We start from the raw sequence: 24,470 nt of genomic DNA, 5'->3' as shown, positions 1-24,470 counted from the left end.
ATCTGGAGACTTACACTTTGTAAGTTCATGAGTCAAGGTCCAGGTGTCAGACGGTGACATACGTCACAACACATTTGATCATAATCAGACTAATTTTAAAAAAGAGTGAACAGTCTAATCCTGGGGATCTCTGTTTTTCACAAAATCTAATCTAAGCTGGCTCTGTCATGACTGTAACAAGATAATATCCTCATATCACACAACAGACACTTTATTGACTTAAGCCTGAGTCTGAAAACACTACAGCTGTCTTTTTGACCTGTGACAGGCGATCTCACTGCAGGTTAGGATGCTGACGTGGCTCAGGTTACAAACAATTGGCGTGTGTGCGAGTTTGCATGTAGAATCAGCAGCAACAACGTTGACGCACTGAAACAGCTGAAAACACTATGGATGAATGACAGCCTCACAGATGGATGTGACAGATAGAGAGATATATAGCTACACGGTTAGACAAACAGGTGATAGATATTCAGACAGATAGACAAACATGGATGCTACAGTCTTTCACAATAGCATTAAAAAGCCATAGAAGATAGTGACATAAAGGTTGCAAATTGTAAAAACATTCAGTTGTCAAGTTCAGCTTTACATCTTCTGTTTTTACAGGTCAGCGGAGGGGTCAATTATCCTTCTCTTAGTGAGGATCAACACACTCATGCATTCCTTTAGAAGTGTTTTTCTTTCTTTTTTTCTCTTCTAAAAAAAATATGTTTTCACCAGGGGGACAAGGGCACAGAGGGCAACGCTTTGGAAAGAGATGACTATCATATTTCCAATACATTTCTGCGAAGAACAGAGGAACCTTCGTACCTGTTGCAAGTGTAAAACAAAGAGGTGTCAAAAGTGAAACGCGATCGGCGTATCTGACAAAGGGGAGACTTCTGTGGGGGATCAGTTCAGGGAGAGAAAGACCCTGCGTCCCCACAGCAGATGGGAGCTTTATCGTTATGGCCGGAGGGGTAGAGAGCCAGAGAGAGAGAGAGAGACGTGAGACCACAAAAAAGGTTGGAGACGCGGCTGGGCTGTGACACATGTCCCACTGCGGAGGGGGATTTTACTCACCTCGCCTTTGGTGTGTCATCATGTTACCAGTCCTGTCATGAGCCTCCACCCTGTCCGCCTGCGCAGCATTGTTCTGTACTGCAAGTGGACAAGGGAATAAAAGAGAATAGATAATGAAAAGTGAGTAGGCTAGGCAGTGGGAGTGAGCCACATTTTGGCCTTTTGTTGGTGCTGTATCTTTTTTTAACACTACTAAAGTGAAGGATAAAGCTGATCAAAGAGGTGTATATGATCGCTCTGGGTGTCATTAGTTGGTAAGGCAGTGAGAGTAAATTGTAGGGTCTGAAGTCACATGGGAGAAAAACGATGCTACAGAGTGTATCAAAAGCGATATCATGCTTCATCATGTAGATCTTGAAAAGACACACCTGAGGACCGCTCATTGAATGCCACACCTGGACTGTGTTTTTATATCATCCAGTGTCTGTCACCATCTGTCTCATTCAGAGCAGCCGCACACAAAATCTTCCTCTTGTATGTGGGACATCAAGACATTTCTTAGCTTTAATGACAACTTTTGTTATGCTTGTGCCAGGGGGGTAGGGTGGTGGTGATGGTGGGGGGGTTGAAGAGAGCTGAAGAGAGTGCATTAATCATAACACTCCCCAGATGTGCTTAAGTCCAAAATAAGCAATAGATAAAGCCAGTTTTACCATGTCGAGTCTTATTTACACTGATGTAAAGACAAGCCTTCACTTGTACTGTGTAGAAAAGTGTGCATCCTCTAAATTAAACTGTACAAACACAACACAGATACACTGTACAAAAATTTAAACAACTGGAAAAAATAATACAATTAATTTACGGAGAGGTGCATATGCTTCAACTTTAAATGTTTTGACTGAGGTATTTGTAATATAAACAAACGTTGTAACAAGGAAGGATGTAAAAGTAAAACCTTGAAACATGAGCCACTTGGAGCTCAGAAATGAGTTACACAGTCCCCCAGTGTCAAAAGCCTTTGTGATGGAGTTGTTTTTCCACAGAGGACCGTGCACGCACACACACAATGCATTTGTACACATGTGCACAACAAAACGGACCTTGGGGTTCTTTACAGGGAGACTGAGTGTGCCAGTCTGCTGGAGGTGCTGCAAGATCAAGAACAGTCCACCCCCAGGTGGTAAAGCTAAGCTTTCAGGGGTGAGAGGTCACACACACCCGAGTGGTCACACACGTGTCAGAACACTATTTACAACCTCTGAGGCCCACCTCAGACCACCTACAACTGCTCGTCGGCTGCAACACTGTACATCTGCATGATGTACTGCACTTCATGATACACTAGGTGGTAGTAAAGCTCCTTATATAGCATCTCTTCATCATAACATCCTGAAATGAATGGCTCTTATCATCCATCATGAGATAGTATAACTGTATTATGTCTGGACTCTGATCCTGGACTATATAACAAAAAAAAATATATATATATACACACACACACAAAGAAATCTGAGGACAACACATGCATTAATTTTGTTTTGAAAAGAAAACATAAAAGTGTGGTCATAACTTTAAATGCTTAAATGGCCAGGCATGTGAGTGCATAACTATGTCCTTAAGTTGCAACGGGTCCATAACCTTTGAGCTCCTATTCAAGGTCGCAAAGGAGTTCCTTGTGGCTAACGGTAGTGGAATGTGGACTAGTTGTCTCCAGCAATGAGGTACACTTACTAAATTTGTTATTCAAATGTTTAAAATAGAACAAAACCCTATACACAACATGAGCGCATCATCTTTCATTGCAGCTCCATGAATATCTTTCTTTCCCTGATCTGTATCCAGTGATCATACACAATTGCGCTCATCCAATTCCAAGTGTGAAAAGACATGCTGTGAATAGATGCAACAGTCACATGCAGACTAAATGATATTTAACTTATCTATATGCAACAGTGACAGATAAGCATTAAAAACACTCCTGAATTACATTTGGCAAAACAAATTACATTGATCAGATTTATAAATTGTACTGTTGAAGCGCACAGCAGAGGATATGCTGAAAATTTAACCCTGAAATTAAACATAAAAGATGGTAATTGATAATAAAAATACAGTATAAAGGGTAAAATGAAGAAAAACCTCCAGTTTATCAGCCATTTATTACACTTTATTTCCCATTCACCTGCTATCAGCTGTGTAGATAGATAGATAAATCGATAGATACTTTATTCAGCCAAGACAAATTCACACCAAGGGAAATTCACATGTATGACAAGATATCACTGCAAGATCACAGAGCAAGGACAACTGTTTATGTAGTAGAATGATAGCTAGAAAACATAAATTATATTCCTCATATATTTGGGATCCACTTAAATGTATATCATGCTTCACTTTTATTATACGGCCCCTTGTGCCAGCAGTTTAATATCCTGCTTCTATACCACTCGAAGCTAAACACTACAGGATGCAGAGATTCTGTGACAGTGCCAGTAGTCATATGCTTGTCAATTTACCTTCAATCATCAGTCTGATAAATGATTATTTTAAGAAACATCCTTAAAAAAAAGACAAGAAATGAAAAAATAGAAAAGAGAAACAACATCTCTTTTTTTTCTCAGAATGACTGGTGTGTTACTCAGCTGCTCTGACGCACGAAGCCTATAGCATCTCAAGGTATTCTGACAGGTACACAGTGGTTTGAAAAGCAATTGTGCGGATCACTTTCAAAAGACACTTACATCACAAGGCTCCGTAACCTCTGCCACCAATTTAGCATGAAATAAACTACTCTAAATGTAAAGGCATCCACATTCCAGAGAGGGGCTAACCACATCATTAGAAACCCAAGGTGTTTTCACAATGTCAGAAATAGAAATCCTCCTCTGCTGCTCAGGGAGTGAAGTGCAGTGAGGGAGGTTATGTATGGTCTCTTACAAGCACGAAAATGCATCATGTCGCCCCCTGGTGGTTGTAATCAAACATCAGAGCAAAGCATGCTTGGCCTCAAATGAAATGAAACGTGACAATTCATACATCATACAAAGGACATGAGAGCACAGTATATTTTATACAATTATTTTTTTCTAACTCTAAATTTGGAAACAACTGACAATGATTAATGATAGCCACTCACAAACTACACACTGGTTTCTGGTTTCATATTGTGCACGTCCATTGGGTATAACGTTCGAGTCATCAGGGCACCTTGATACTGCAGAGCAAGTGCAGCAGGGTCATTGGGCTTGCTACAAACAAATCTGTATGAAACAATACCACATCGATAGAGAACAGGAAGAGGAAAAGGACACGGAGCAAATACATCACCAAGAGGAAGCAGCAAGGTGTTCCAAAGCCTTTCTGAACTATGAAAGAAAACTGCATGAACTGCAAAAATGTTGGGAGAAATAAGCCTTGCGTTTGGTGTCGTGATTTATTACTGGAGCGATTTGATGTGCTGTCATCACCTCACAGCTTCAGCACACATATCCTCTGGGTTTGACGACTACAAGTCTTCCACATATTGTACCAGACTGCAAATTCTGTCCTGCCAACGCAAAGCATTTTCTTACAGGATAGCTGCTATTCTCAGACTCGCCTAAGGTTTAGCTTTCCTCTTGTTTAATCTGCTTACTGTACACACAGTTGGAAGATAAACTTTTAGAGGTTCTCTGGTGAAAAGAAAAATATTAATGGCCTCACTGTTACTACACAACCTCAGTCATATATTTGTGTGACCATTTCTGATTACAGTTGCTCTTAATCCTAGAGGGGATTCCTAAAATCAGTTGCTTTGCTACGTGTCTGGTGCCATTCACTAAGCAGTGAAGTTTGTCACATATTGGTCGGTCTTCAGAAAATAGCTGTTTTAATACTTAACAAGGCATGATGGCATTCTCGTATGGTGTCGGATGTAAACACCACAGAGTTAAGAACCAATAATTCAATAACAATTCACCAATTCCTCTATAAAGCTCTTTCACAGCCCCTGAACCAGTTTGCTGTGTTAGGTTTATTGATAATCTCTAATTCCCGCGAGTTGCTGTGCCACGAGCTATAACTAAATCTGTATTAATCCATAGACAGGACTGCAGGGGCCCTTAATATAAATGAGTAGCTGATCCTCTGTGCCATTAGATATTACTTTTCTCCTAATGATTGGGAGTGTACCTCTAACCATCCATGGTCTCTGTGTTGCTGAGACACTTACGTAACGTAGAAAAATAATCAATATAAGGACATTAAAAATGAACAGGAACACACTGTGAAGGTGACTAGTCAATCATTTAACATTTGTCACCTGATGTGACACAGCATGGGAATGAATCTATCTCTATTGTGCCTTGCATTGAGTTGACTAAGGGCAGGTGAGGTGAGGAGGCCTAGGCTAAGGATAACAGACCAAAGACATCCTTGAACCGCTGAGGGCTCTACGACAATCAGGAGTCAATTACACAAAAGTGATTGCACAATCACAGCAAAGTCACCTTTCACAAATGATTACCACTCACGAACCGCAGCTGCAGTCCTAAAGAACTCTTGTATGCTCATGCATGGGTCACAAGTGTGATATCCATTACAAATAATGACAAGTAATGCAGCTAAAATGAACAAGAAAAATAAAAGAAATAAGTGAAACTCTGGAGAATCTAGGGATAACACACGCTCTTTTATTTAACTAGATAACATCATCATTTAAAAACACCTTGAATTTTATCGAATCAATATTTTATGGAAAATCTGTGGAAACTACAGTACTGTTGAAACTACAGAAAATGATCAGTGATCAGAAGATAAATTCTGAAAAATGTAATCTTTCAATCCCCAGTGTCCATCAGACACACAGCTCTGTCACAGCTGCCAGAAATAATCCACTGGTATACTAACCAGTGCGCCAACATCCCCCATACATGTGACAGTCATGGCTCTTGTGTGAATCCTTCTTCCGATTTTGTATCTTCATGCCTCTTGTCTGTTTTCGCTGGAGCGGCTTGCATCCCTAAAACGTCACATTCACTTGTGAATGCGTACTGTATAAATGCTCTCTGTATTTGTTTTGTTTTGCAGAGGCTTTTCTCTTTCTCCTATATGAACAGGCAAGAAAATCAACCTAATTGGTTAAAATGAACTGAACTGAACACATGCTAAGACACACTGAGACACTGGCATTTGTGAAAACTGTTTTTAAGAATCTGTCTTGACTTGATGAATTTTTGTACTTGGGCTGTGAATCAAACCAACCATCTTTGAGAAAGTCTGTTTATATTCAGACCAGCTTTATGTGAACCTGGACTCAGATTTGAGGATTTTGCTTTTTGTCTGACAGTGTTTGTGCCCAAATTAAAAGATTTCTCCGCCATTTTTTTTGCCATTGAACGTGATTGAGATTGGTCTAAAAATGGATTTAAAACATTTATGTGAAATAGTACTGCATTTAAATAAGAAACATATGCAAATAACACCTCAAAATATCTGAACAAATGTCATGTGCAAAACAGCTGAGAAATACTTACAAACCATCACTTGGTTTGGTCTCTGACGTCCAGTCGACTGCAGTTTAATATGCCTGCCTAACAAGCTTCTGTTCATGCAGTTTCTTTCATGCAGTTTTCCTTGAGGATATGACGACTATGAGTGTATCCTTTTGTGCTGTTATTATAGGCCTACTGTCTTGTCTTTCATTTAATGTAACTACGTTTATTTAAAGTGAAACGTCACAAGCGTCTCAATACATTTGCACAACAGTATAAAAAACAGTGTGCATTTTATGGAGTTGCTGTTGGCACTTCTCTTACTGCTAAATTTCAGTATTTACAATTACACATAATGGTCTCTTGGAAACTTAAAATTCTAACTCAAAACCAGTGACACAATGGCTCCTGATTAGCTTAGAGGGAGGAGGCTTCATTACTCACTGAGAATGTTTTCCTTTGTATAGTCATGTCAAAAAAGACCTTACGACTGTGGCTCAGGAGGCAGAAGGTCATCTGCTAATCAGAAAATGGGTGGTTTGAGCCCAGCCTCTTTCAGTTCTATATGTCAAAGTGTCCTTCACCTATATTCTGAACCTTAAATTACCTCCAATGTTTCACCATTGCATCAGTCTCTCTGTGAATCTGGATAGAAAGAGCTGTATCCCTCATGATGAGCAGGTCAGCGCCTTGTACGGCAGCTTCTGACATCAGTGTATGAATGTGTGTGAATGGGTGAATGGATTAATGAGGCATGTTTCGTAAAGCACTTTGAGTGGCCAGCAGACAAGAAGAGTTACACATGAATGCAGTCCATACCATTAGCTTGGAATAGTTAAAACTATTTTCCTCTCTCAATTTTGGTCTTTCTTGTTCTTGTTGGAAGCGGTTCAATTTGTCTTTATTCACACCTTTCTTTTAAATGTTTTTCAGATGGATTTTCATGCATAATGAGGTAGTGATGGAAGTGACTTTTATTCCGTAGACCACTGCTTGTCACTAAAACTCCTTAAGGACAGACTAATTCTCAAGTACAAGCTGTTTTGTTGAAAAGTATTTTGCAGGATGCATTTGTCCTTTTCACACCTCAGAGGGAGTGACAGAGGTGACAGACCATTTTGACAGTAAGTGGACATTTGATTGTTGTGGTGACCTCAAGCAAAAGAGCAAACAAACAGCATTCTTGTCTACTCTTGTGCCTGATTAAAATAACTGACACTAGTAATGCATCAGTCTGCAGCCATTTGTTGGTAGCTCTTGAGGAGTCACCAGTGTTATCATCTGACTTAGCTGCAATGCACCATTTGACATTACTAGCCTCTCACTGGTCCACACAATTGCTAGTGATTTTTACATCCTCCACTTCAGTTGCAGGTTATAGTCAGAAAAAGTGGCAATACACAGGTCTGCCTTGTGACCACATCACCTCAGTAATTACTATATTCATATGGTCTATAATCCCTTAAAATAGCTGTAATAATATACACCACAGAATACCTTAAAAAACAAAAGGACCTCTCTCAGAATGCCAACACCATTATAAGCCACATTAATAGTTTGTTTTGTTGGAATATTACACTGAATTGCATTAAATTGCATGTTTAAAACGCTGAATTCACCTCCTGTGTATGCTGCCCTTGGAAACAGTTCAGATTTCCTCTTCTGATGGAGTATACCGAATTACTGAAAGCTTTCTTTGTCTTAGTTGCATACAGAAAACAGTTCAGCCTTGTACACACAATGCTAAATGCCCCACAGTGAATCAGCTGGTCATCACAGTTATGGAGTTTGACGCAGAATATGAACAGTCCAAGAAATTACACACAGTATAGGAAAAAAATGACTGATATCTGCCTCCTTGTGCTTTAATGTCAGAATTTATTAAAAGATAGCAAAATATTTAAGACCTGAGTGCAGACTTGCCCTCCTCTTGCTAGATGGTAGCTGACTGAATCTTCACAGAGGAGAAAACATATCTTCTAAGTTCATCCTGTGCCCCATTTTTGAACCCACACAGAGGCCAGATTTCACCATAGGAAATGGGAATATTAGGGGCAAGAGAAGGTGCTGCAGCGGTCTGCTCAGTTGTGACATGGGAGGCTTTTATCTGAGTGCTTTTCTCAAGATGCTCCTCACAAGAGTGTGAGCAGTGAACAAGTCCAATACTATGTAAAAGGTTTGGTGCTTTCTCAACGCCACAGAACTCAGTTTTGCAATTCTCAATACACCAAATGAGAAGCAGCATCAATCTGGCTTGTGCTGCTTTCTCACATCACATGTCATCAGCTACGGCATCTGGTGTTCATATGTAATTGTGTCACTGACAATGGGTATTAGATGCACAGGGAACAGTGCTTAGAAAAACACATAGATTCAATTGTGCAGTATACAGTTGGTCTTTTCAAAATATGTTTCCAACAAAGCACTTTTTCTTTGTGAAGGTATTTACAAGAATTTGTTTTCTTTTACAGTTTTTCCCTAAGAAGGCTTCAGTAAGATCAGAACAGCCTCTAACCACAGTGACACATGCACGTCCTCATGCATGTACACATACCGCACACACTGGCCTGATCGATGCATTGTGCTTTATGAGAGCTGTGTGTGATGGGCAGTCAGCAGGGGGATGGGTCGATGTGCGGCTGCTCGCTTCCTATCAGTCTTTCTGCGTGTGCTCATATTCTCTCAAGCTCTGATAGCAGCAGCTTACTGTTGCTGCACTGTGTGAGGGAATCTCTGACTTGGGGATTAGAGAAGCAGTCATCGGCCTTATCCATTTAAACCTTAAACGTGGTGGGTTTTTTTCACCAGCAGTTTTGCATGCTGGACAGCTTCAGTTTCTCTGACCCTCTTCACCAGTCCACTGCAAACACAGAGGTGCTCTGGAGAGGAAAAGGGGCTTCACTCTCTGGATAAGGTAAAGTAACTCTTTGTTAATATAAAGACTTTTCACAGACTATGATATGTAAATCAAATTAATGCAATGTAAAGCAAACTTTCCAAGTGAGCCAAAATAGTTTTCAAGAATGTGATTAATCTAATAATTGCATCTTGGGTTGTTATGATTTATGCATTTATGCAGAAAGGTCAGTGGTCTTCATAATTTTCTTAAAAAATACTCTTTTGTTTGAGCTTGCTTGTTGTACCAGTGTGGTGTGAGATTCCTTCCTCACTCATTTTTAGTTCTTATTTAAGATTTTTTTTGTCGACTCTCGATTAACTGCAACAGATTGATGTTGATATTAACAGATCAGTGCTTAAATTTACCTCATGCTGGGCTTCTGCGTACTGTAGGTGTTGTTCAAAGGCGTCTTGACCACCTGATGTTTTACCCTGAGTCTCACCACTGCAATGTCCTGTTTTATATTTCATTACCAGTAGTATTTCTTTAAGTTATTCACCAAAAGACTTGTAGATTCACCAAAACTTTCCATTTTGTTGTGAGTGCATTTTAATAATCACTTAACAAGTAGCAAATTAAAATCATTATCATTGATCTGTTTTCCATGAACATGAACATGTCTGATGCTCCCATCCCAGTTGTTCAATGCAAAGGGTGCATTTCACCTTCAGTGCAAACCCAGTCACAATAAATCAGATATGCACTTGATTCATGGGACTTTAGCCTTGCATGTGAGACAATGCTTTCATGCCTAACGAGGGGAAGCGAGAGGTGATTGAGGGTTCCTCTGACGCACTTCACTGAGCACAGCGAGAGCTCTGTGTGTGGAGCTGACACACTGCATGTCCATTTCTACTTCACCCACAGTGGTGAAATATAGATGTTTATGTTTATGTATTCATATTTTACAGCATAACATAATTACTTTCAGTAGTAGGTAGAGCTGTGTATAATTAAGAAAGTTTTATGGAAACACACCAAAATATTCTACATTTTAGCAATATGCTACCATATTTTGCTTGTACGTGTGTTATGAGTCAGATTCACTACTGATCTTCTGGACTAAATACAGTCCCATTGCACACTGAGAATCAATGGTGGAAACGATTTGCAACATGTTCTCTCAAAGAAGTTATTCAGGCACCACATGGCAGATGTTTAACCTCATCTTTTGAAACTGGACGTCTGTCTAGAATGCAGCTCAGAGGCAGACAGGAAGTGGGTTTCCATAGGCTGATAAATGCTGTTAATATTGCGTGACTCAATTTGCACTCTTGATTCCATCACATTAACAAAACAAAGAAATCCTCTTATAATCACTGCTGCAGCTGGAGCAACGGCCACATGGAAGAGGTAGCCTATAACATTTTCATTATAGAACACACCTTAATCACCTCTTTGATAAATATTTCTCAGTCATTTGCAGTACAGCAGTCATTAGCAGGCATTTTTAGCAGATTAAAAACTTGTCACACGTGAACTGCTGAACTGTTACACGTTTTCATATCTTGCCAGACATGCTGACATTCCTTGTTAATTGCTGAGAACCATGTGTGAACCATGTTCTGAAAATGCATATAGTGGCTGTCCTAAAAATGACCTCATCTGAGTAAGTAAATAAATAAATAAAAACAGCTCAATAATTTTGAGTGAGGATCTCCTCTCTGACCACAAAGGCCATGGCAGCTTCACTGCTCTCTTATCAAGATTAATGTCCGGCCAACTGATTTTGCAGTTAGTAAGTGCTAATAATTGTTTTTAAAAAGCATATGATATTAAAAATATGGAGGAAGATGCTTAAAACTCAGATTTACAAGTCTCGGTCAGTCCGGCCACATGTGCATGAGCCTCATTCCCGCTCCCGTGTTTAGCCACACATGGATGTAGACATAATCATATGTTTGCACATCAGTGCTTCTGCCTGCTCGACCAGCGCTCCCCAAAGCTATCACTGGAAATGATGTGCAATTTTACCCACTATGTTACATCGGCAAGGTTTTCCAACAACAGCTGTCATTACACACAATTTACAGCAGTGATGTCATTACTACATCACATGTAACTGTAGACCATCATCATCATCAGTGATTGTTATTAAACATCAGCAAGATCATCAGTGATTTAGTCTACTGTGCTCATGTATTTTAAACATGGCTGTGTAGGTTGAAAGCAAATCACACAATCTGTGAAACTGCTTGATAACCTAAACAAAATAAACGAGCCGGAATCTGAATATCCATTACCTTATTTTTCATCTCTACTTCACATATCACCCTCTGAGCCCCTCTAGAAATGCACACCTGGTCTGTATGCTTGTGGTGCACACATTTTCACCACACATTCAGCTGTTAGACTTATCAGTTATGTGCAGGAAAGGTCATATGCATGGTTTGTGTGCATATGCATTGTTAATACTTCAAGCCCCAAGTGTGCAAACAAGACTGAAGAATTTACAGCCATGCTAGCAGCACTGATGCTGTTCTTAGGTACGATGGAGTTCTGAGCTAAAGGCTAACACTAGCACGGCAACAAGCTCACAATAACAATGCCAACGTAATGATGTTTGGTGAGTATAGTATTTACCATGTTCACCTGAAAGCTGAAAGTGTTAGCATGCCAACATTTGTCTCTAGATTTTTAGTCCTAAAACAAAGTATTGGACAAATCAAAATTTTGACTTGGTGATGCCGGTAGAGGAAAGGTTAGGTTAACTAAATAAATTCATCCTGAAGAAAGCAAGAATGCAATATAAATATATAGAAAAATATTATTTGAAATATAATGGCATTCTCTTCAAAAACTAGTGAGACCTTTCACTTAAAGCCACAAATGTGAAAGTCATGGTGGCACTGGAACAAGAAAAAAAGTTATACAGCCACTAATATCATTAGAATTCATCCTGTAGAGACCATTACTGTCAAAAATTCAAAATTCAAAAGAAATTCAGACAGTAGTTTAGTAGATTGAGATCATGTGGTGCAGGCACTAGACTTTTCCTCAGAACTCTCAGATACACTGCCCAATTGTGCTATAGTGCCCAACAGTAACCCGACAACATTTCCTGTTTAAAAACTCAACAAAGTTCAAAGATGAGTTTCAATATATCAACCATGAGGTGGAAGGAAATGTTTTTTTATTTCTAAATTGTTGCAGGGAAAACAGTGCACATGGTCTAAATGTGAGCACTCAGTTTGCACATGCATAAACAGAGAATAAAACCCCCAAAAATAGCAAAAAAAAAAAAAAAAAGGATGTGAGTAAAAATATTAAGGTTGATACTGACATCTGACACCTCAGATTAATTCAAATCACGTTGAGCCAACTGATTACAATGTTGACATGAGCGAATGATAAGTGAACGAAGCTGCAGTGTTCCAGATGCAAGCTGTTTACCATCACATTTTATTTTTATGTTTGTGCCCCCAGACATTTTACTTGCTGGTTATGATGAGCATTATTGCGTACTGCTGCAGAGTTTAGTGGGTGAGACTGAGGGGAAGGACTTTCAACAACATGACTAGGATACACTGTGCACGAATATAAGATGCTGACATGTGTGTGTTGTTGTCACAGCAATGGATGTGGACCATGGATTCTATCGGCAGGTGGATGTCCAGGACCATGCTCACTACATCGTTGCCTTCTTTGTCTTGGTGATTGGAACAGTGGGTGTTACTGGGAATGCCCTGGTCATGTACGCCTTTTTCTGGTAAGCTGAGGGGTGATGGCAAAGAATGTGGTCATATGTCAAAAGCTGCATTACATCACTCGATTTTTATATGAACAACTGTGTGGGAAAAGGTCTCTTCAAACAAATCCATGCTAACCTGAAAACAGTTCTTATTAGTAATTCTGCATCCTCCTTCGAGGTCTCATTACAAACATTTTTTATTACAGCAAGCAGTACAGTTTATGCTAAGGCTTCCTTTGACCACCTTATTTTTTGCACCACATTAATCTCACTGTAAGATGTTCAGGTAAACCAAATACAGGAAAAACCACATAATGTCTCATGATGATTCAGTGGAAGTATAGCATTAGAAGTGCTGCTGATGTGATGCTTGTGACAGCCAGTGTTGACATTTTCTGAAATTTATGAGAGAACAGGCCCTTATGGCATTTTCTTATGATACACAACTCCATCTTTCCTATCTTCAACATGAGTTAGTAAATCAACAATGTGATGATCATGCATGTATTACTTTGGCCATTACAACAAACTTTAGCCTATCATATTTCTAAGAACAAATTCTGGGAAGTCAGAAGGAAGGCCATGGTTGCAGAGGCACAGTGCTCTACTGTTCAAACTGTGCAAGAACTCCAAAAACAAGTGAGTTCACAGAACCTGTTTGCCTGAAGACTGTTAATTAGACAGTATCACACACTAAAAATGGAAATTCTACTCAAGTAAGGGTTGGAATATCTCACAGTAAAAATACTCCGTCACAAGTAAAAATCTTGCACTCAAAATCCCTTACTTAAATAAACATACAGATGTGTTAGGTACTTTAAATCAGTTTTGAATATTTTATAAAGTGTAATCTATAGAAATGCATTTTGTGATTGGTATTGTTTTCTATGAAAAATCCTATTCTGTAAAGTAACTAGTAACTATGTAAATGTACAAGAGAAAGTACAATATTGCCCACTGAAATGTAGTGGAGTTGAAGGATAAAGTAGCAGAAAATACTTCAGAATACCTCAAAAGTGCATTTAATTCCAATACTTGAGTAAATGTACTTAGCTTCTTTCCACAGCTGCATATTATGAAATTAAACAGCACATTTGATACATCTGACAGGATCAAGATAAGATATAATCTATATTCAACTGTAATAATTGAATATCTGTTGAATTTCATTGCTAATGACTAGGAATTAAAAGTTCTCTAGCAGAGCAAAAACAACCCAAAGTCGACACTTTGAGCACTTCACGTGATATGCATTCAAACCTACCCAGCTGTTGTGTCGTGTTGTGTTGTGTTGTGTGTTGCAGAGAATCAGAGTGCTAAACAGGCTAAACAGTGTGTTGCTTTAGGAAGCACAGATGTCACACGCACAGGCAGAAAGGCCTTCACAGCAGCCTGCAGGCATTCAATATCAGGAAGCAGCTCACTGATTTTCTTACTGTACCAGATAAATCAATTCATAAATTCAATAATTCAGTCAGTTTACTCCCCTGTTTATATACAGCCAACACTGCACTACCACTTAAAAACACATAAAGCTTAAATAACAGTGCTGAAGCTCAGGGTTATCCCATCAGCTACTACATGCTCCATGATGTCAGACAATGCAATCAGATTCTCGACTAGAAAAACAGGGGGAAAAAGCCTGTAAAGTCTCAAAACACATCCTGAAGTAGCATTCACTGGCCTTTAACAGTCGGTGTTATAACTGACTCTTGGGTGGTGATGTTGCGCCTGACAACACTTTGGTATTCATATTTGAATGGCAGCTGACAGTCATTAAACTTACAGGCTAAAACACATGTATTGAGTGTATTCTAGCAAAACAGCTCATACAAATACCATTAAATTCCCTTTAGATGAATGACTGAATAAAGATATTAACACATATATCAAATATATGAACACTGACTGTAAGTAAGCTGAGTCAGAGATTATCCCATTTCATAAACTGCACTGTAAACCTGCAATAAAAACTACACGGTCATGTAGGTTACATATGATATAAACACTATGGCTATTCCTGGGTATATACTTGACTAGTATACTTCTGGGTATATACTGCAGTATTCCACTAAAGACCCAAGTGTTAGATAAAATCCTGGGCCTGACATGATTTCTGCATTTAGGTCTAACCTCCAGTGATCTCAAATGTTGCTCCACTCAATTTCTACTCTAGTCACACTTGTTGAGTACACACCCTCTCACCTGCATAAAAGCACACAAATACACTTCAGCTTATCTGTTTGGACAGTGCTTTTAGCTCTTTTTACAGTCAATGGCCAAAGCAAGGAGGACAAAAGGTGAACAGTCATGGCACTATGTGAATACTGGTCGAAGATTTAGATGATCGTTTTGGAACAAAACGTTCTGCAAACATCCTGAGCATCTGTTTCTGCTCCATGTCATGTCTGTTTGGTCTCTACTCTGGACGGCAGAGAAGAGCAATGTTCCACAGATATGACTGATTTTAGGAGGATTTGAGGGAAATGACAAGGGGTTGCTATCAAGGACAAAGCCTGAAATAGTGAAATTGCATGTAAATGTAATATTGTAACACAGCTTTGTTCTTGAACATGTTCACAGGCTTGGGCCCAATTTAAAAATCATGTGCTGTGTTGTCCTTTTGTTGCTTATTTGTGGAGGACGCATGTGTTTTGAAAGACAGAAAAAAAAAAAATCCTCTTCCTGCTTTTAAACGTCACTCTCTCAGGAAGTACAAAAGCTTGTGTTGCAGTCAGTAAGTTAATATGATGTCAGAATCGCTTAGAGTTCTTGGATATCCTTTTTAGTATTTGGCTTTTGGTGCTTCCTGTCAATGCGTCTGAATTTAAAGGTCATTTATAATTGGATTTCTGACCTCGAGCGATGAAGTGTCTGCTCTGACTTATTCTTTTTCATCACAACCACTCATCGTCTTTGCCACAATGAGTCAACACAGTATTGATTATGTGCTTTCATTCCTCCTTTTTATGTTTACAGGACATTATTTATGTCTTCATATATAATTTTGTGATGCCCCTGCTAAGAGCTGCACTCTTGATTTAAGAGTGTAATGGTTTTAGAATGGTCGTATAATTGAAAGCATTTAGATGTGCCATTATTATGGATTTCCATTTCCATTCCCCTGCCTTTTATTATGAAAGGGGGGGACTGAAGTTCAAAACGATGTGGATTTGAGTTTTGTTGTGTTGTTGACCAGGTTTGTCTGAACACCACTTTGGGGTAATTTAAAAACTAACTAAAAACTAAACTAAAGAAAAACAATCTTTCAAAACTGTAATGTCCACAAGCCTCCCTCTGGATTTGCAAAATGGATTGTTAGGTCATGTTTGTATTGTGGATCTTCAGCTGTCTTCAGCTTCTGTCAATCAAATTGTGGAAAATTATTTTGTATACTGCTGTGAGTTTCAGCAGCAGCATATTGTTGTGTGGCACACTGAGCACTTTGGATTTGACCCTCCTCAATTGTCTTGTGTTTCAGTAACAAGAAGCTACGGACTCCCCCGAACTTTTTCATCATGAACCTGGCAGTCAGTGATTTCCTCATGGCAATCACACAATCACCCATCTTCTTTGTTAACTCCCTTTACAAGGGGTGGATTTTTGGTGAAACAGGTATTGGCCATGGCTATATGTATAATGTGAGAGTTGCAATTTGGAGCTTGGATCAGTCATGTTACTAAGAAGCTTATTAATGAAATGCTTTCTTTCTCTTTCTCTTTCTCTCAGGCTGTAAAATGTACGCCTTCTGTGGTGCTTTATTTGGAATCACTTCCATGATAAACCTTCTGGCCATCTCTGTTGACCGCTACATTGTCATCACCAAGCCTCTGCGGGCCATACAGTGGACTTCCAAGAGACGCACTTGTGTTATTATCGCTCTGGTCTGGCTGTACTCGCTAGCCTGGAGCCTTGCACCACTTTTGGGGTGGAGTAAGTCACTTACTCTCTCACCTCCTTACACTTTTAAATATCCTCGTTTTGCACTTCCCTATTATCTGTTTTTGTCCTTTCTCTCGGAAGGTTCGTACATACCTGAAGGCCTGATGACATCGTGCACATGGGACTATGTGACATCTACTCCTGCCAATAAAAGTTATACTTTGATGTTATGCTGCTTTGTATTCTTCATCCCTCTGGGCATTATATCCTACTGTTATCTGTGCATGTTCCTGGCAATCCGCCGTGCAAGCAGGTGAATGAATCAACATAGGTGAATATATAGCCTTTTAATGCACTAAACACTTTGAAAATCACAGAAACGGTAACATTTAAGCAAGTCAACTGTATACTGTCAAGCCAGCAATTTACTGTGAAGTTTTTCAGATGTGGCCTGAAGTTACCCCAATACAATTTGTTAGATGTGTCATCTCTCATCTCCCTCTAGTCATTCCCTTTTTCTACTTTCCCTTTGTGCCCTGGTGTATATTTTTTGTTTGGTTTTTCATATCCTGCCATTTTTTGACTGTCCACCAGTAACCCTTCACATGCTTTGGCTGCAGTTCAACATTTCACATCTTAGCATTTGACTGGTAACACTTTTGAATTTCAAGGGTCACTTTAGAAGTCACAGTAGTGCAACTGTGAAATTAACCTTTAGTGTTTACCTTGAGTTCAACTTTACCCATTGACTGGAAGGAACACGCCTGAACACAAAGTTTTTGCTCTCTTGGTTGTGATGGAGCCACAAACTTAACTATCCAGACTTCATTCCTGCGTAGGCTTCAGGTCTCCGTCAATACGAGTTCCTCTCAGCACCCTTAGCATGCTAGCCTGTAACCTCTTGCCTGCTCTGATGTAAATCACATATACCCTGCGTTGTTCCCTGCTTGCCCTGTTTGTTACGTTGTCTGCTTTGGCTTGCTGCATTGCATTATTATAACACACAGGCTCACAAACACACCCACATTTACCATTAGTGACTGAGCAACAGGCGTGCAACTCAAATACATTCCTTGCTTCTCTCTATATATACAATGCATAATACAAACTGTCCATCTGCAAACACGATGTTGAGCATTTGATTTGATTGATTCAGTTCTTATTTATTTCATTTATTTAGATCGTGAATATATTGGCCACAAAATTCCTATGTTTTACCACTTTGTCCTAACAGAGATGTGCAGAAGCTGGGGTCTCAGGTCAGGAAATCAACCCTGATCCAGGAGCAGTCCATCAAAACTGAATGGAAGCTGGCCAAGATTGCCTTTGTGGTAATCATCGTGTTTGTGCTTTCCTGGTCGCCCTATGCATGCGTCACCCTCATCGCCTGGGCTGGGTAAATATATACAATATGACAAGGACTCCGATTGTTTTAATTACCTAACTGAATTTGTGTGGCCAGCTTGGTAAATCCTGGTATAGAAATATAAAACACGGGATGCTTAACTGCACTTTGTAATTCATTTAGCCATTAACCATGACCCATATTCCACCTCCTGTAAAATATAATTATACAGAACTGTATATGGCAAGATAAAATGCTGTGCAAAAGGGCCTGTTGTACATTAGAGTCAGCCCACTGGGGTCATAATGAAACACCAAAACAAAGCAGGATGTAATAAGGGTCAGACTACAGCAGAAGTATCATCACAGGTGATGTACATTTCTTCGTTCATAAACCCTTTACACCTTTCAGATACGGAAGCATCCTCAATCCCTATTCCAAAGCCGTTCCTGCTGTTATAGCCAAAGCGTCGGCCATCTACAACCCTTTTATCTACGCCATAATTCACTCGAAATACAGGTGAGTGCAGTCATCCAACTAATAACTAATTACTGACCTAAGTTTGAATATAGAAGTTTTGCAGAGAGATTGTTATTTTTCAACAGGGACACCCTCGCAGAAAAGGTTCCCTGTCTTCATTTCCTATCGCAGTCCCCCAAGAGGGACTGCGTATCAGTGTCACACAGTGACTCCTCCTTCAGAGACTCCATGCTGAGCAGACAGTCATCAATCTCCAAAACCAAGTTTCACAGAGTATCCTCAATGTCTACGACAGACACAGTGAGTTTGGTTTCAGTGCTAGGTTTCTCAGGAAGTGTACATTTAAGTAGTTGGTCTTGAACCCTTTAATGAGAGTTAAATTCTCATCATCATGAATTCATCATTGCTACATTTCTCAGCTCAAGACTGGCCATAATAAATGAATAGATAAATAAATGAATAGCTAGATGGGCTCATATATTTGAAACAATAGGATAAAGTGATGGTAACTAATAATCAGCCAGTAGTCATATTATTTTTTATTTGAACCACCATTGGAGTACAAATATTAAGTTCAGTCTTAGTAAATTCTTATTTTGATTTACATCAGTTAATAAGCATTTCCCTTGCAGCAGTTGTGGAGTGATGTGGAGCTGGACCCTATTGGCCACTCTTTGAGTTCCAGCTCTTCACTGGGAGCTCTTAGAGACAAAGGGGCTAAACAAAAAGAGGAAAAGGGAAGCCAAAGCCAGGAACAGGTAGAGTAGGTGCTCATTTGTTGATTTCAGATTCCCAACAGCTTTACCATAATTACATATTCATAAAAAGGCCTGTGTCAAGTTCATTACTTCTGTCTCTTATTTAAATTCTCTTTGTAGACTCTCATCCCTGGGGAAGGCTCACTGAACAGATTTGACCACGGCCTGTCGCCTGCGTCCTTTACCGCAGGAGTGCCCTCGGCCTGGGGGAAGAGAAGGGAAGAGAATCCTGAAAGCTGGAATAAAAAGAAAAGATGGCAAGATGAGCAAGAGAAAGAGCGTGAACACCAGCAGAGGGAAGGAACAACAAGTACAGAAGGAGAAGGATGAGAGGAGGTCACAGATCCTCATCCAGCCAGACTCTCTGGACAATATTGTATGGGGACTCTCCAAAACAATCATCAGAAAAAGGCCTTCTCAATCTACTGTGGGGAACAACAGAGCACACGGAGGAGACAGACTGAGCTGTTGGTTAGTTTACAGCCTCTAGGCTGCAATGCTCAGCTATTGGAGTCTGTGCAGCGATTTCTCTCCCCAACACCAGGAAGATAAATGTTGATTAAGTTTATTTATCTATGTGGCAGTTTGACAATGTAAGTAATGTGCGATCATGGGAGTTGTTACCTTCATTTATAAGCACCATTTCCAGTGGATGTGACTCAGGCAGAAATGTTCATGCACGAGGTAAAGTTTTTATCTGTGCTGCGTTATTGACGTTCTTTCCTCAGTCTGTGTTGACGGACACGCTGTACTGTTTGGTTAAATCTATGGATTTCTCTGCTTTTGAACATAATAAAGTAAGGGTGAGAATGGGTGAAATTTGGGACTGTTTTAAATTATACAATATAAGGTGCTCCATTGCCAATATTTTAAATCCCAAGTAGTCTACTTAACAACCTACTGAACAATATATTGTATAATGCAGTCAATCGTGCCCTAGCTGGCTCTTTCACAGCGCCTTGGTGGCTGCTGTTTCTCTTCATGGCTACAGAAACAGCAGCTATCCTTTCCTGACCCTCCCTTGTTGTTTCATTGCTACGGCACAACTGATTGAAGCCTGGAGATATTCAAAACAAATTAATTGGATTGCTATTCACACTGGTCAGACTGTTCAGCTCTCTCAGAAAGAGAGACACACACACAGAGAGAAGTAGAGGCTTAGTGAATTAATGAGCTCTCCAATAAAAATACTCAAAATAGTGAAAAGAAATCAATATGTTGCGGTCAGATCTGATATTGTAGTGGCCCGGTGCAAACAAATCAGTATATGGGGAACACTGAATGATCAGTATTATGTTTTAATAAGCTATCATCAGAACTTAGAGCTTAAATATCCAGAACGAGCATAAATAATACTCATAATTTGGGACTGTCCTGAATTTTTCAGGACACCTGGTCACCCTTAACAAAGGTCTAGTTGTTTTTAAAGACATTTTAATCCAGAAGCGTTACATATGATATCATCAAGCAGCTGGTAAAGCTCAGTTTCAGCTGTTATTGTGGAAAGACTAATAATCCTGACACACACAAAATGATGTTAGAATTGTTTTTGTTCTCAGTATCATAGAGTTCAAAATTTCGTAAAAAAAAAAAAAAAAACAAGAAAGAAAAAGAATCAAATGCAAACAAAGAACAGTTAGTTAAATACCAATCATATTTGTGATCAATATGTTGTAAAGAGACCAAAGATTGTCTTTATTTGGAATGTTTCTCATATGTTTTTGTAAGGAAGTGGATTTCATTTGTTTGTCTTTGTAACTACGGTTAACTACCAGTTTAGCTCATTTAAAGGTTAAATATATGAAACTTTGAACATCAATATGGCAGTAAACAATCTGAGATTCTCTGTTGTTTTGGTGTTCAGTCTGGCCACATGTGCATAGTGATGTACATGAGTCCCTGTCTGTCTGTTGGTAAGAAAGTTTCTTATAATTCGGTTAACACTACATTAAAAATGTAATGGAAATTGTATAAATGAGAAATAAGCTCTGCAGCAACAGAATCTCATGTTTGGTCAGCGCTGCCCAATGTTACAGATTGATCTGAGATTTGTGAGCAGGGTGTGTTCAGATGCCACTTTATGTGAGATGCTGGTGCTCCAGTGGTATGAATGGTTGCATTGAAAGCCTTATATTTACCTTTAAATGACCAACGAGCAGATTTGGTTATTATATATATATATATATATATATTAATGATTATAGAAATCATTATCATGTGTGTACGATGCCGTATGACCGTGTTTAGCATGCTTTGTGAGCTGTAGACATTATGTGCTGTATCATCAGTTCAGGCATTTTAGTGGGTATGTGTAACAACTCAAGACATTCACAGCAGCTACTTTGGATGCACATTATGTATTTGGCCGCAGGTCATAAAGACACTTGACAACCTGATGCATCACAGACCATCATAAGTCACTCTGAAAACATGACTATGGAATATAATTTAGCAGGAACAACCCTGCATGTTCTCAGGAGCAGTATTGGCACAGCTGTAGTCACTGAAACTTTGCACCTTTTCCTTTGTTTTGGAAATATTCAGAATTTGTTTTCCTTAGTTGTGTTGTTATTATTATGATGATGATTTTTAAGCAAAATAATGACTCATTTGTTGTGGGAAATAAAATTTCTATTTGGTTCTAAAAACATATCTTTTCTCAGAGCTTGCAAATTCTTCTCAGAACTTGAACTTGTGTAAACTGTATGTGCATCTTCTTATGATCTTACCACACCAAGGAACATAAAAGTCAATGTGATTTTTTGAGAAATGTGTGTTCATAATTTGCTGTAGCAATAAAATCAGTATCTTTTTTAATACACTGTTCTCATTTTGCCAGTGGTGTTTTGTACTGTCACAACACCAACACCACAATCAGCAACTTAAATACATTAAAGCACCTGTATTGACAGTGTGGCCTTCTGATATTACTACAAATTATTTAACATATGTGACAGCCTGCTGAACAAATACAGTTATAGGAAGTGAAGGGGATGACCTCGAACAGATGTCCTGCGCTGGATTTAAAACTAGGACATACAATACATGTGTTCTGACCATCTGAGCCAGCGGGATGACCAGTGCCTGTTAATAATATAGATCTGTTGAACGTATGACTCTGCCACAGACGGGGCTCTTACATTACAATATGCATCCTTTTTCATTTTCACTAATACTCATGCAATCACATGGTGTAGTTGCTTCATATGTTGAGTTCATTTACCTAGAGTGTGTTCTTCCTTCAAATTCAAACACCCATAAAGCTCCCCTTTTTAACAGCCTTTGAACTTTAATTCCAGGACTTCCTGAGCGCTTTGCTTATCCAGTTATGTAAAGAAGATCTAAAGGTATGTTCCACAGCCTTACATAAAAGACTAGTACACTTCAGTGGTCCAAAGCAGGGGGATTATATGCTGCAGGGCTTCTCATTGGTTCATAACCATATATTGACATGACCTGCAGCAGAATGAATACAACAGTAATCTGTAAAACAGGCCATGGCTTTTGATATTTAAAATAGGTCAATGTATGTTTAATGGATAACAAAAGGAAACATTGCACATCAGAGAGCTGGAATGCCTGCGGTTTCCTTTTTCACTTTACAACAGTGTCAAAGTAATATTCCTTTTATTAAGTAATAAATTAGTAACAGGACAAATAGGAGTACAGTGACTAAGATGTTGTCCTCTGAAATAGTGTGAGACAGCACTGTGATTAAAATGTTAACAAAATACTGTACATTGCTGACACTTGGCACACATATTCCTAACTGTGCTGTTTGAAACTGAAGATCTTTTTCTGCCTGTTAAGCATGCATACTATTTTACCTTTATGTACATGGAGCAAACATGTTATCACATAGATGGACCCATACAACAGACAAATGTATTCATTTTTCTTATTTCCTTTCCCAACCTTTAACAGCATAGCAGACAAAAAGAAACTTTGGAAACAAAACAAACACGGCTACAACTATTATTCATATCAATTAATCTGCAAATAACTTTCTTGATAAACAATTGTCTTGTCTGTGAAATGTCAGAAAAAAAAAGTGAAACCAGTAGTGTAGTAAACAGCTACCATCACTGACTATGAATATTATTTTTAGTTTGTATTAAAACTCAAACTGGTCAGAGCTCTCACTTCTCAGTCAGTTTTCATCTTTGTTGCCTGGACTTGGCTTTATGAAAATAGATAGATAGATAGATAGATAGATAGATAGATAGATAGATAGATAGATAGATAGATAGATAGATAGATAGATAGATAGATAGATATACTTTATTTATCCCAGGCTGGGAAACTGCAGTGCAGCAGCAGCAATACACACAAAAAGCTACACAAAATGTTAAAAACAGCAAAATAAAAAGTGGCATATGTGAAATATATACACAAGGCAATATAAAAAGTATATATACAACAGTAAACAGTGTAATGTAGTGCAAAATAAAGTAGAGGTAGAGTGTAAGGTACCAGCAGAATGTAAGGTGAGTGAGTAAAACTATATAAAGTCTGTAGTGACTGTATGTTATGACCAGAGTTTAGTTGTTAACCAGAGTTTAGCAGAGTTTAGCTGTTAAAACTTCAGCCTGAGGCTAGATGACAACAGGATGAGTGACAAATTGTCAGGTATGAATAACCTGCTCACTTGTGAAGGAGGGCTGCATTAACACACCACTCCCTGCCCCCAAACCAGAGATTGCACAGTGGCCTTAAATGCACTACACGCAGAAGCAGTGAAGTGTGTATTTTCTTTGCTGACCACTAGAGGGCATACCAACACCACGTCATTAAAACCCGGTCCCACACTGAAACCTGCTTCACTGTCACACTAACTGTAATCAGTGTTTTAAAATGCAAAGGGAAGGTTAAAAACCCTCTTGATTGTGTGCTGAAATCCTAAAACACCTGGATAAAAATAATTTATGTATGTTGC

General features: G+C 39.0%; 1 protein-coding gene across 1 annotated transcript; it reads left to right on the top strand.

Moving 5' to 3' along the window:
* The first annotated feature begins 9,174 nt into the window (after positions 1-9,174).
* Positions 9,175-20,335, top strand: opn4xa (opsin 4xa). The gene is given in 12 exon segments (XM_046375942.1): positions 9,175-9,393; positions 12,952-13,087; positions 16,551-16,684; positions 16,799-17,002; positions 17,093-17,264; positions 18,186-18,347; positions 18,708-18,815; positions 18,902-19,076; positions 19,409-19,534; positions 19,655-19,837; positions 19,839-19,953; positions 19,956-20,335. Coding segments are annotated over 11 exon segments (1,644 nt in total). The 5' UTR covers positions 9,175-9,393; positions 12,952-12,953; the 3' UTR covers positions 20,087-20,335.
* Positions 20,336-24,470: the final 4,135 nt, after the last annotated feature.

The sequence above is a fragment of the Scatophagus argus genome, chromosome 20, assembly GCF_020382885.2.
Source record: "Scatophagus argus isolate fScaArg1 chromosome 20, fScaArg1.pri, whole genome shotgun sequence".
In the NCBI taxonomy this organism is placed as follows: domain Eukaryota; kingdom Metazoa; phylum Chordata; class Actinopteri; family Scatophagidae; genus Scatophagus; species Scatophagus argus.
Note: the sequence above shows the minus strand (reverse complement) of the source record. Positions and strands in the feature narration are given on the sequence as shown.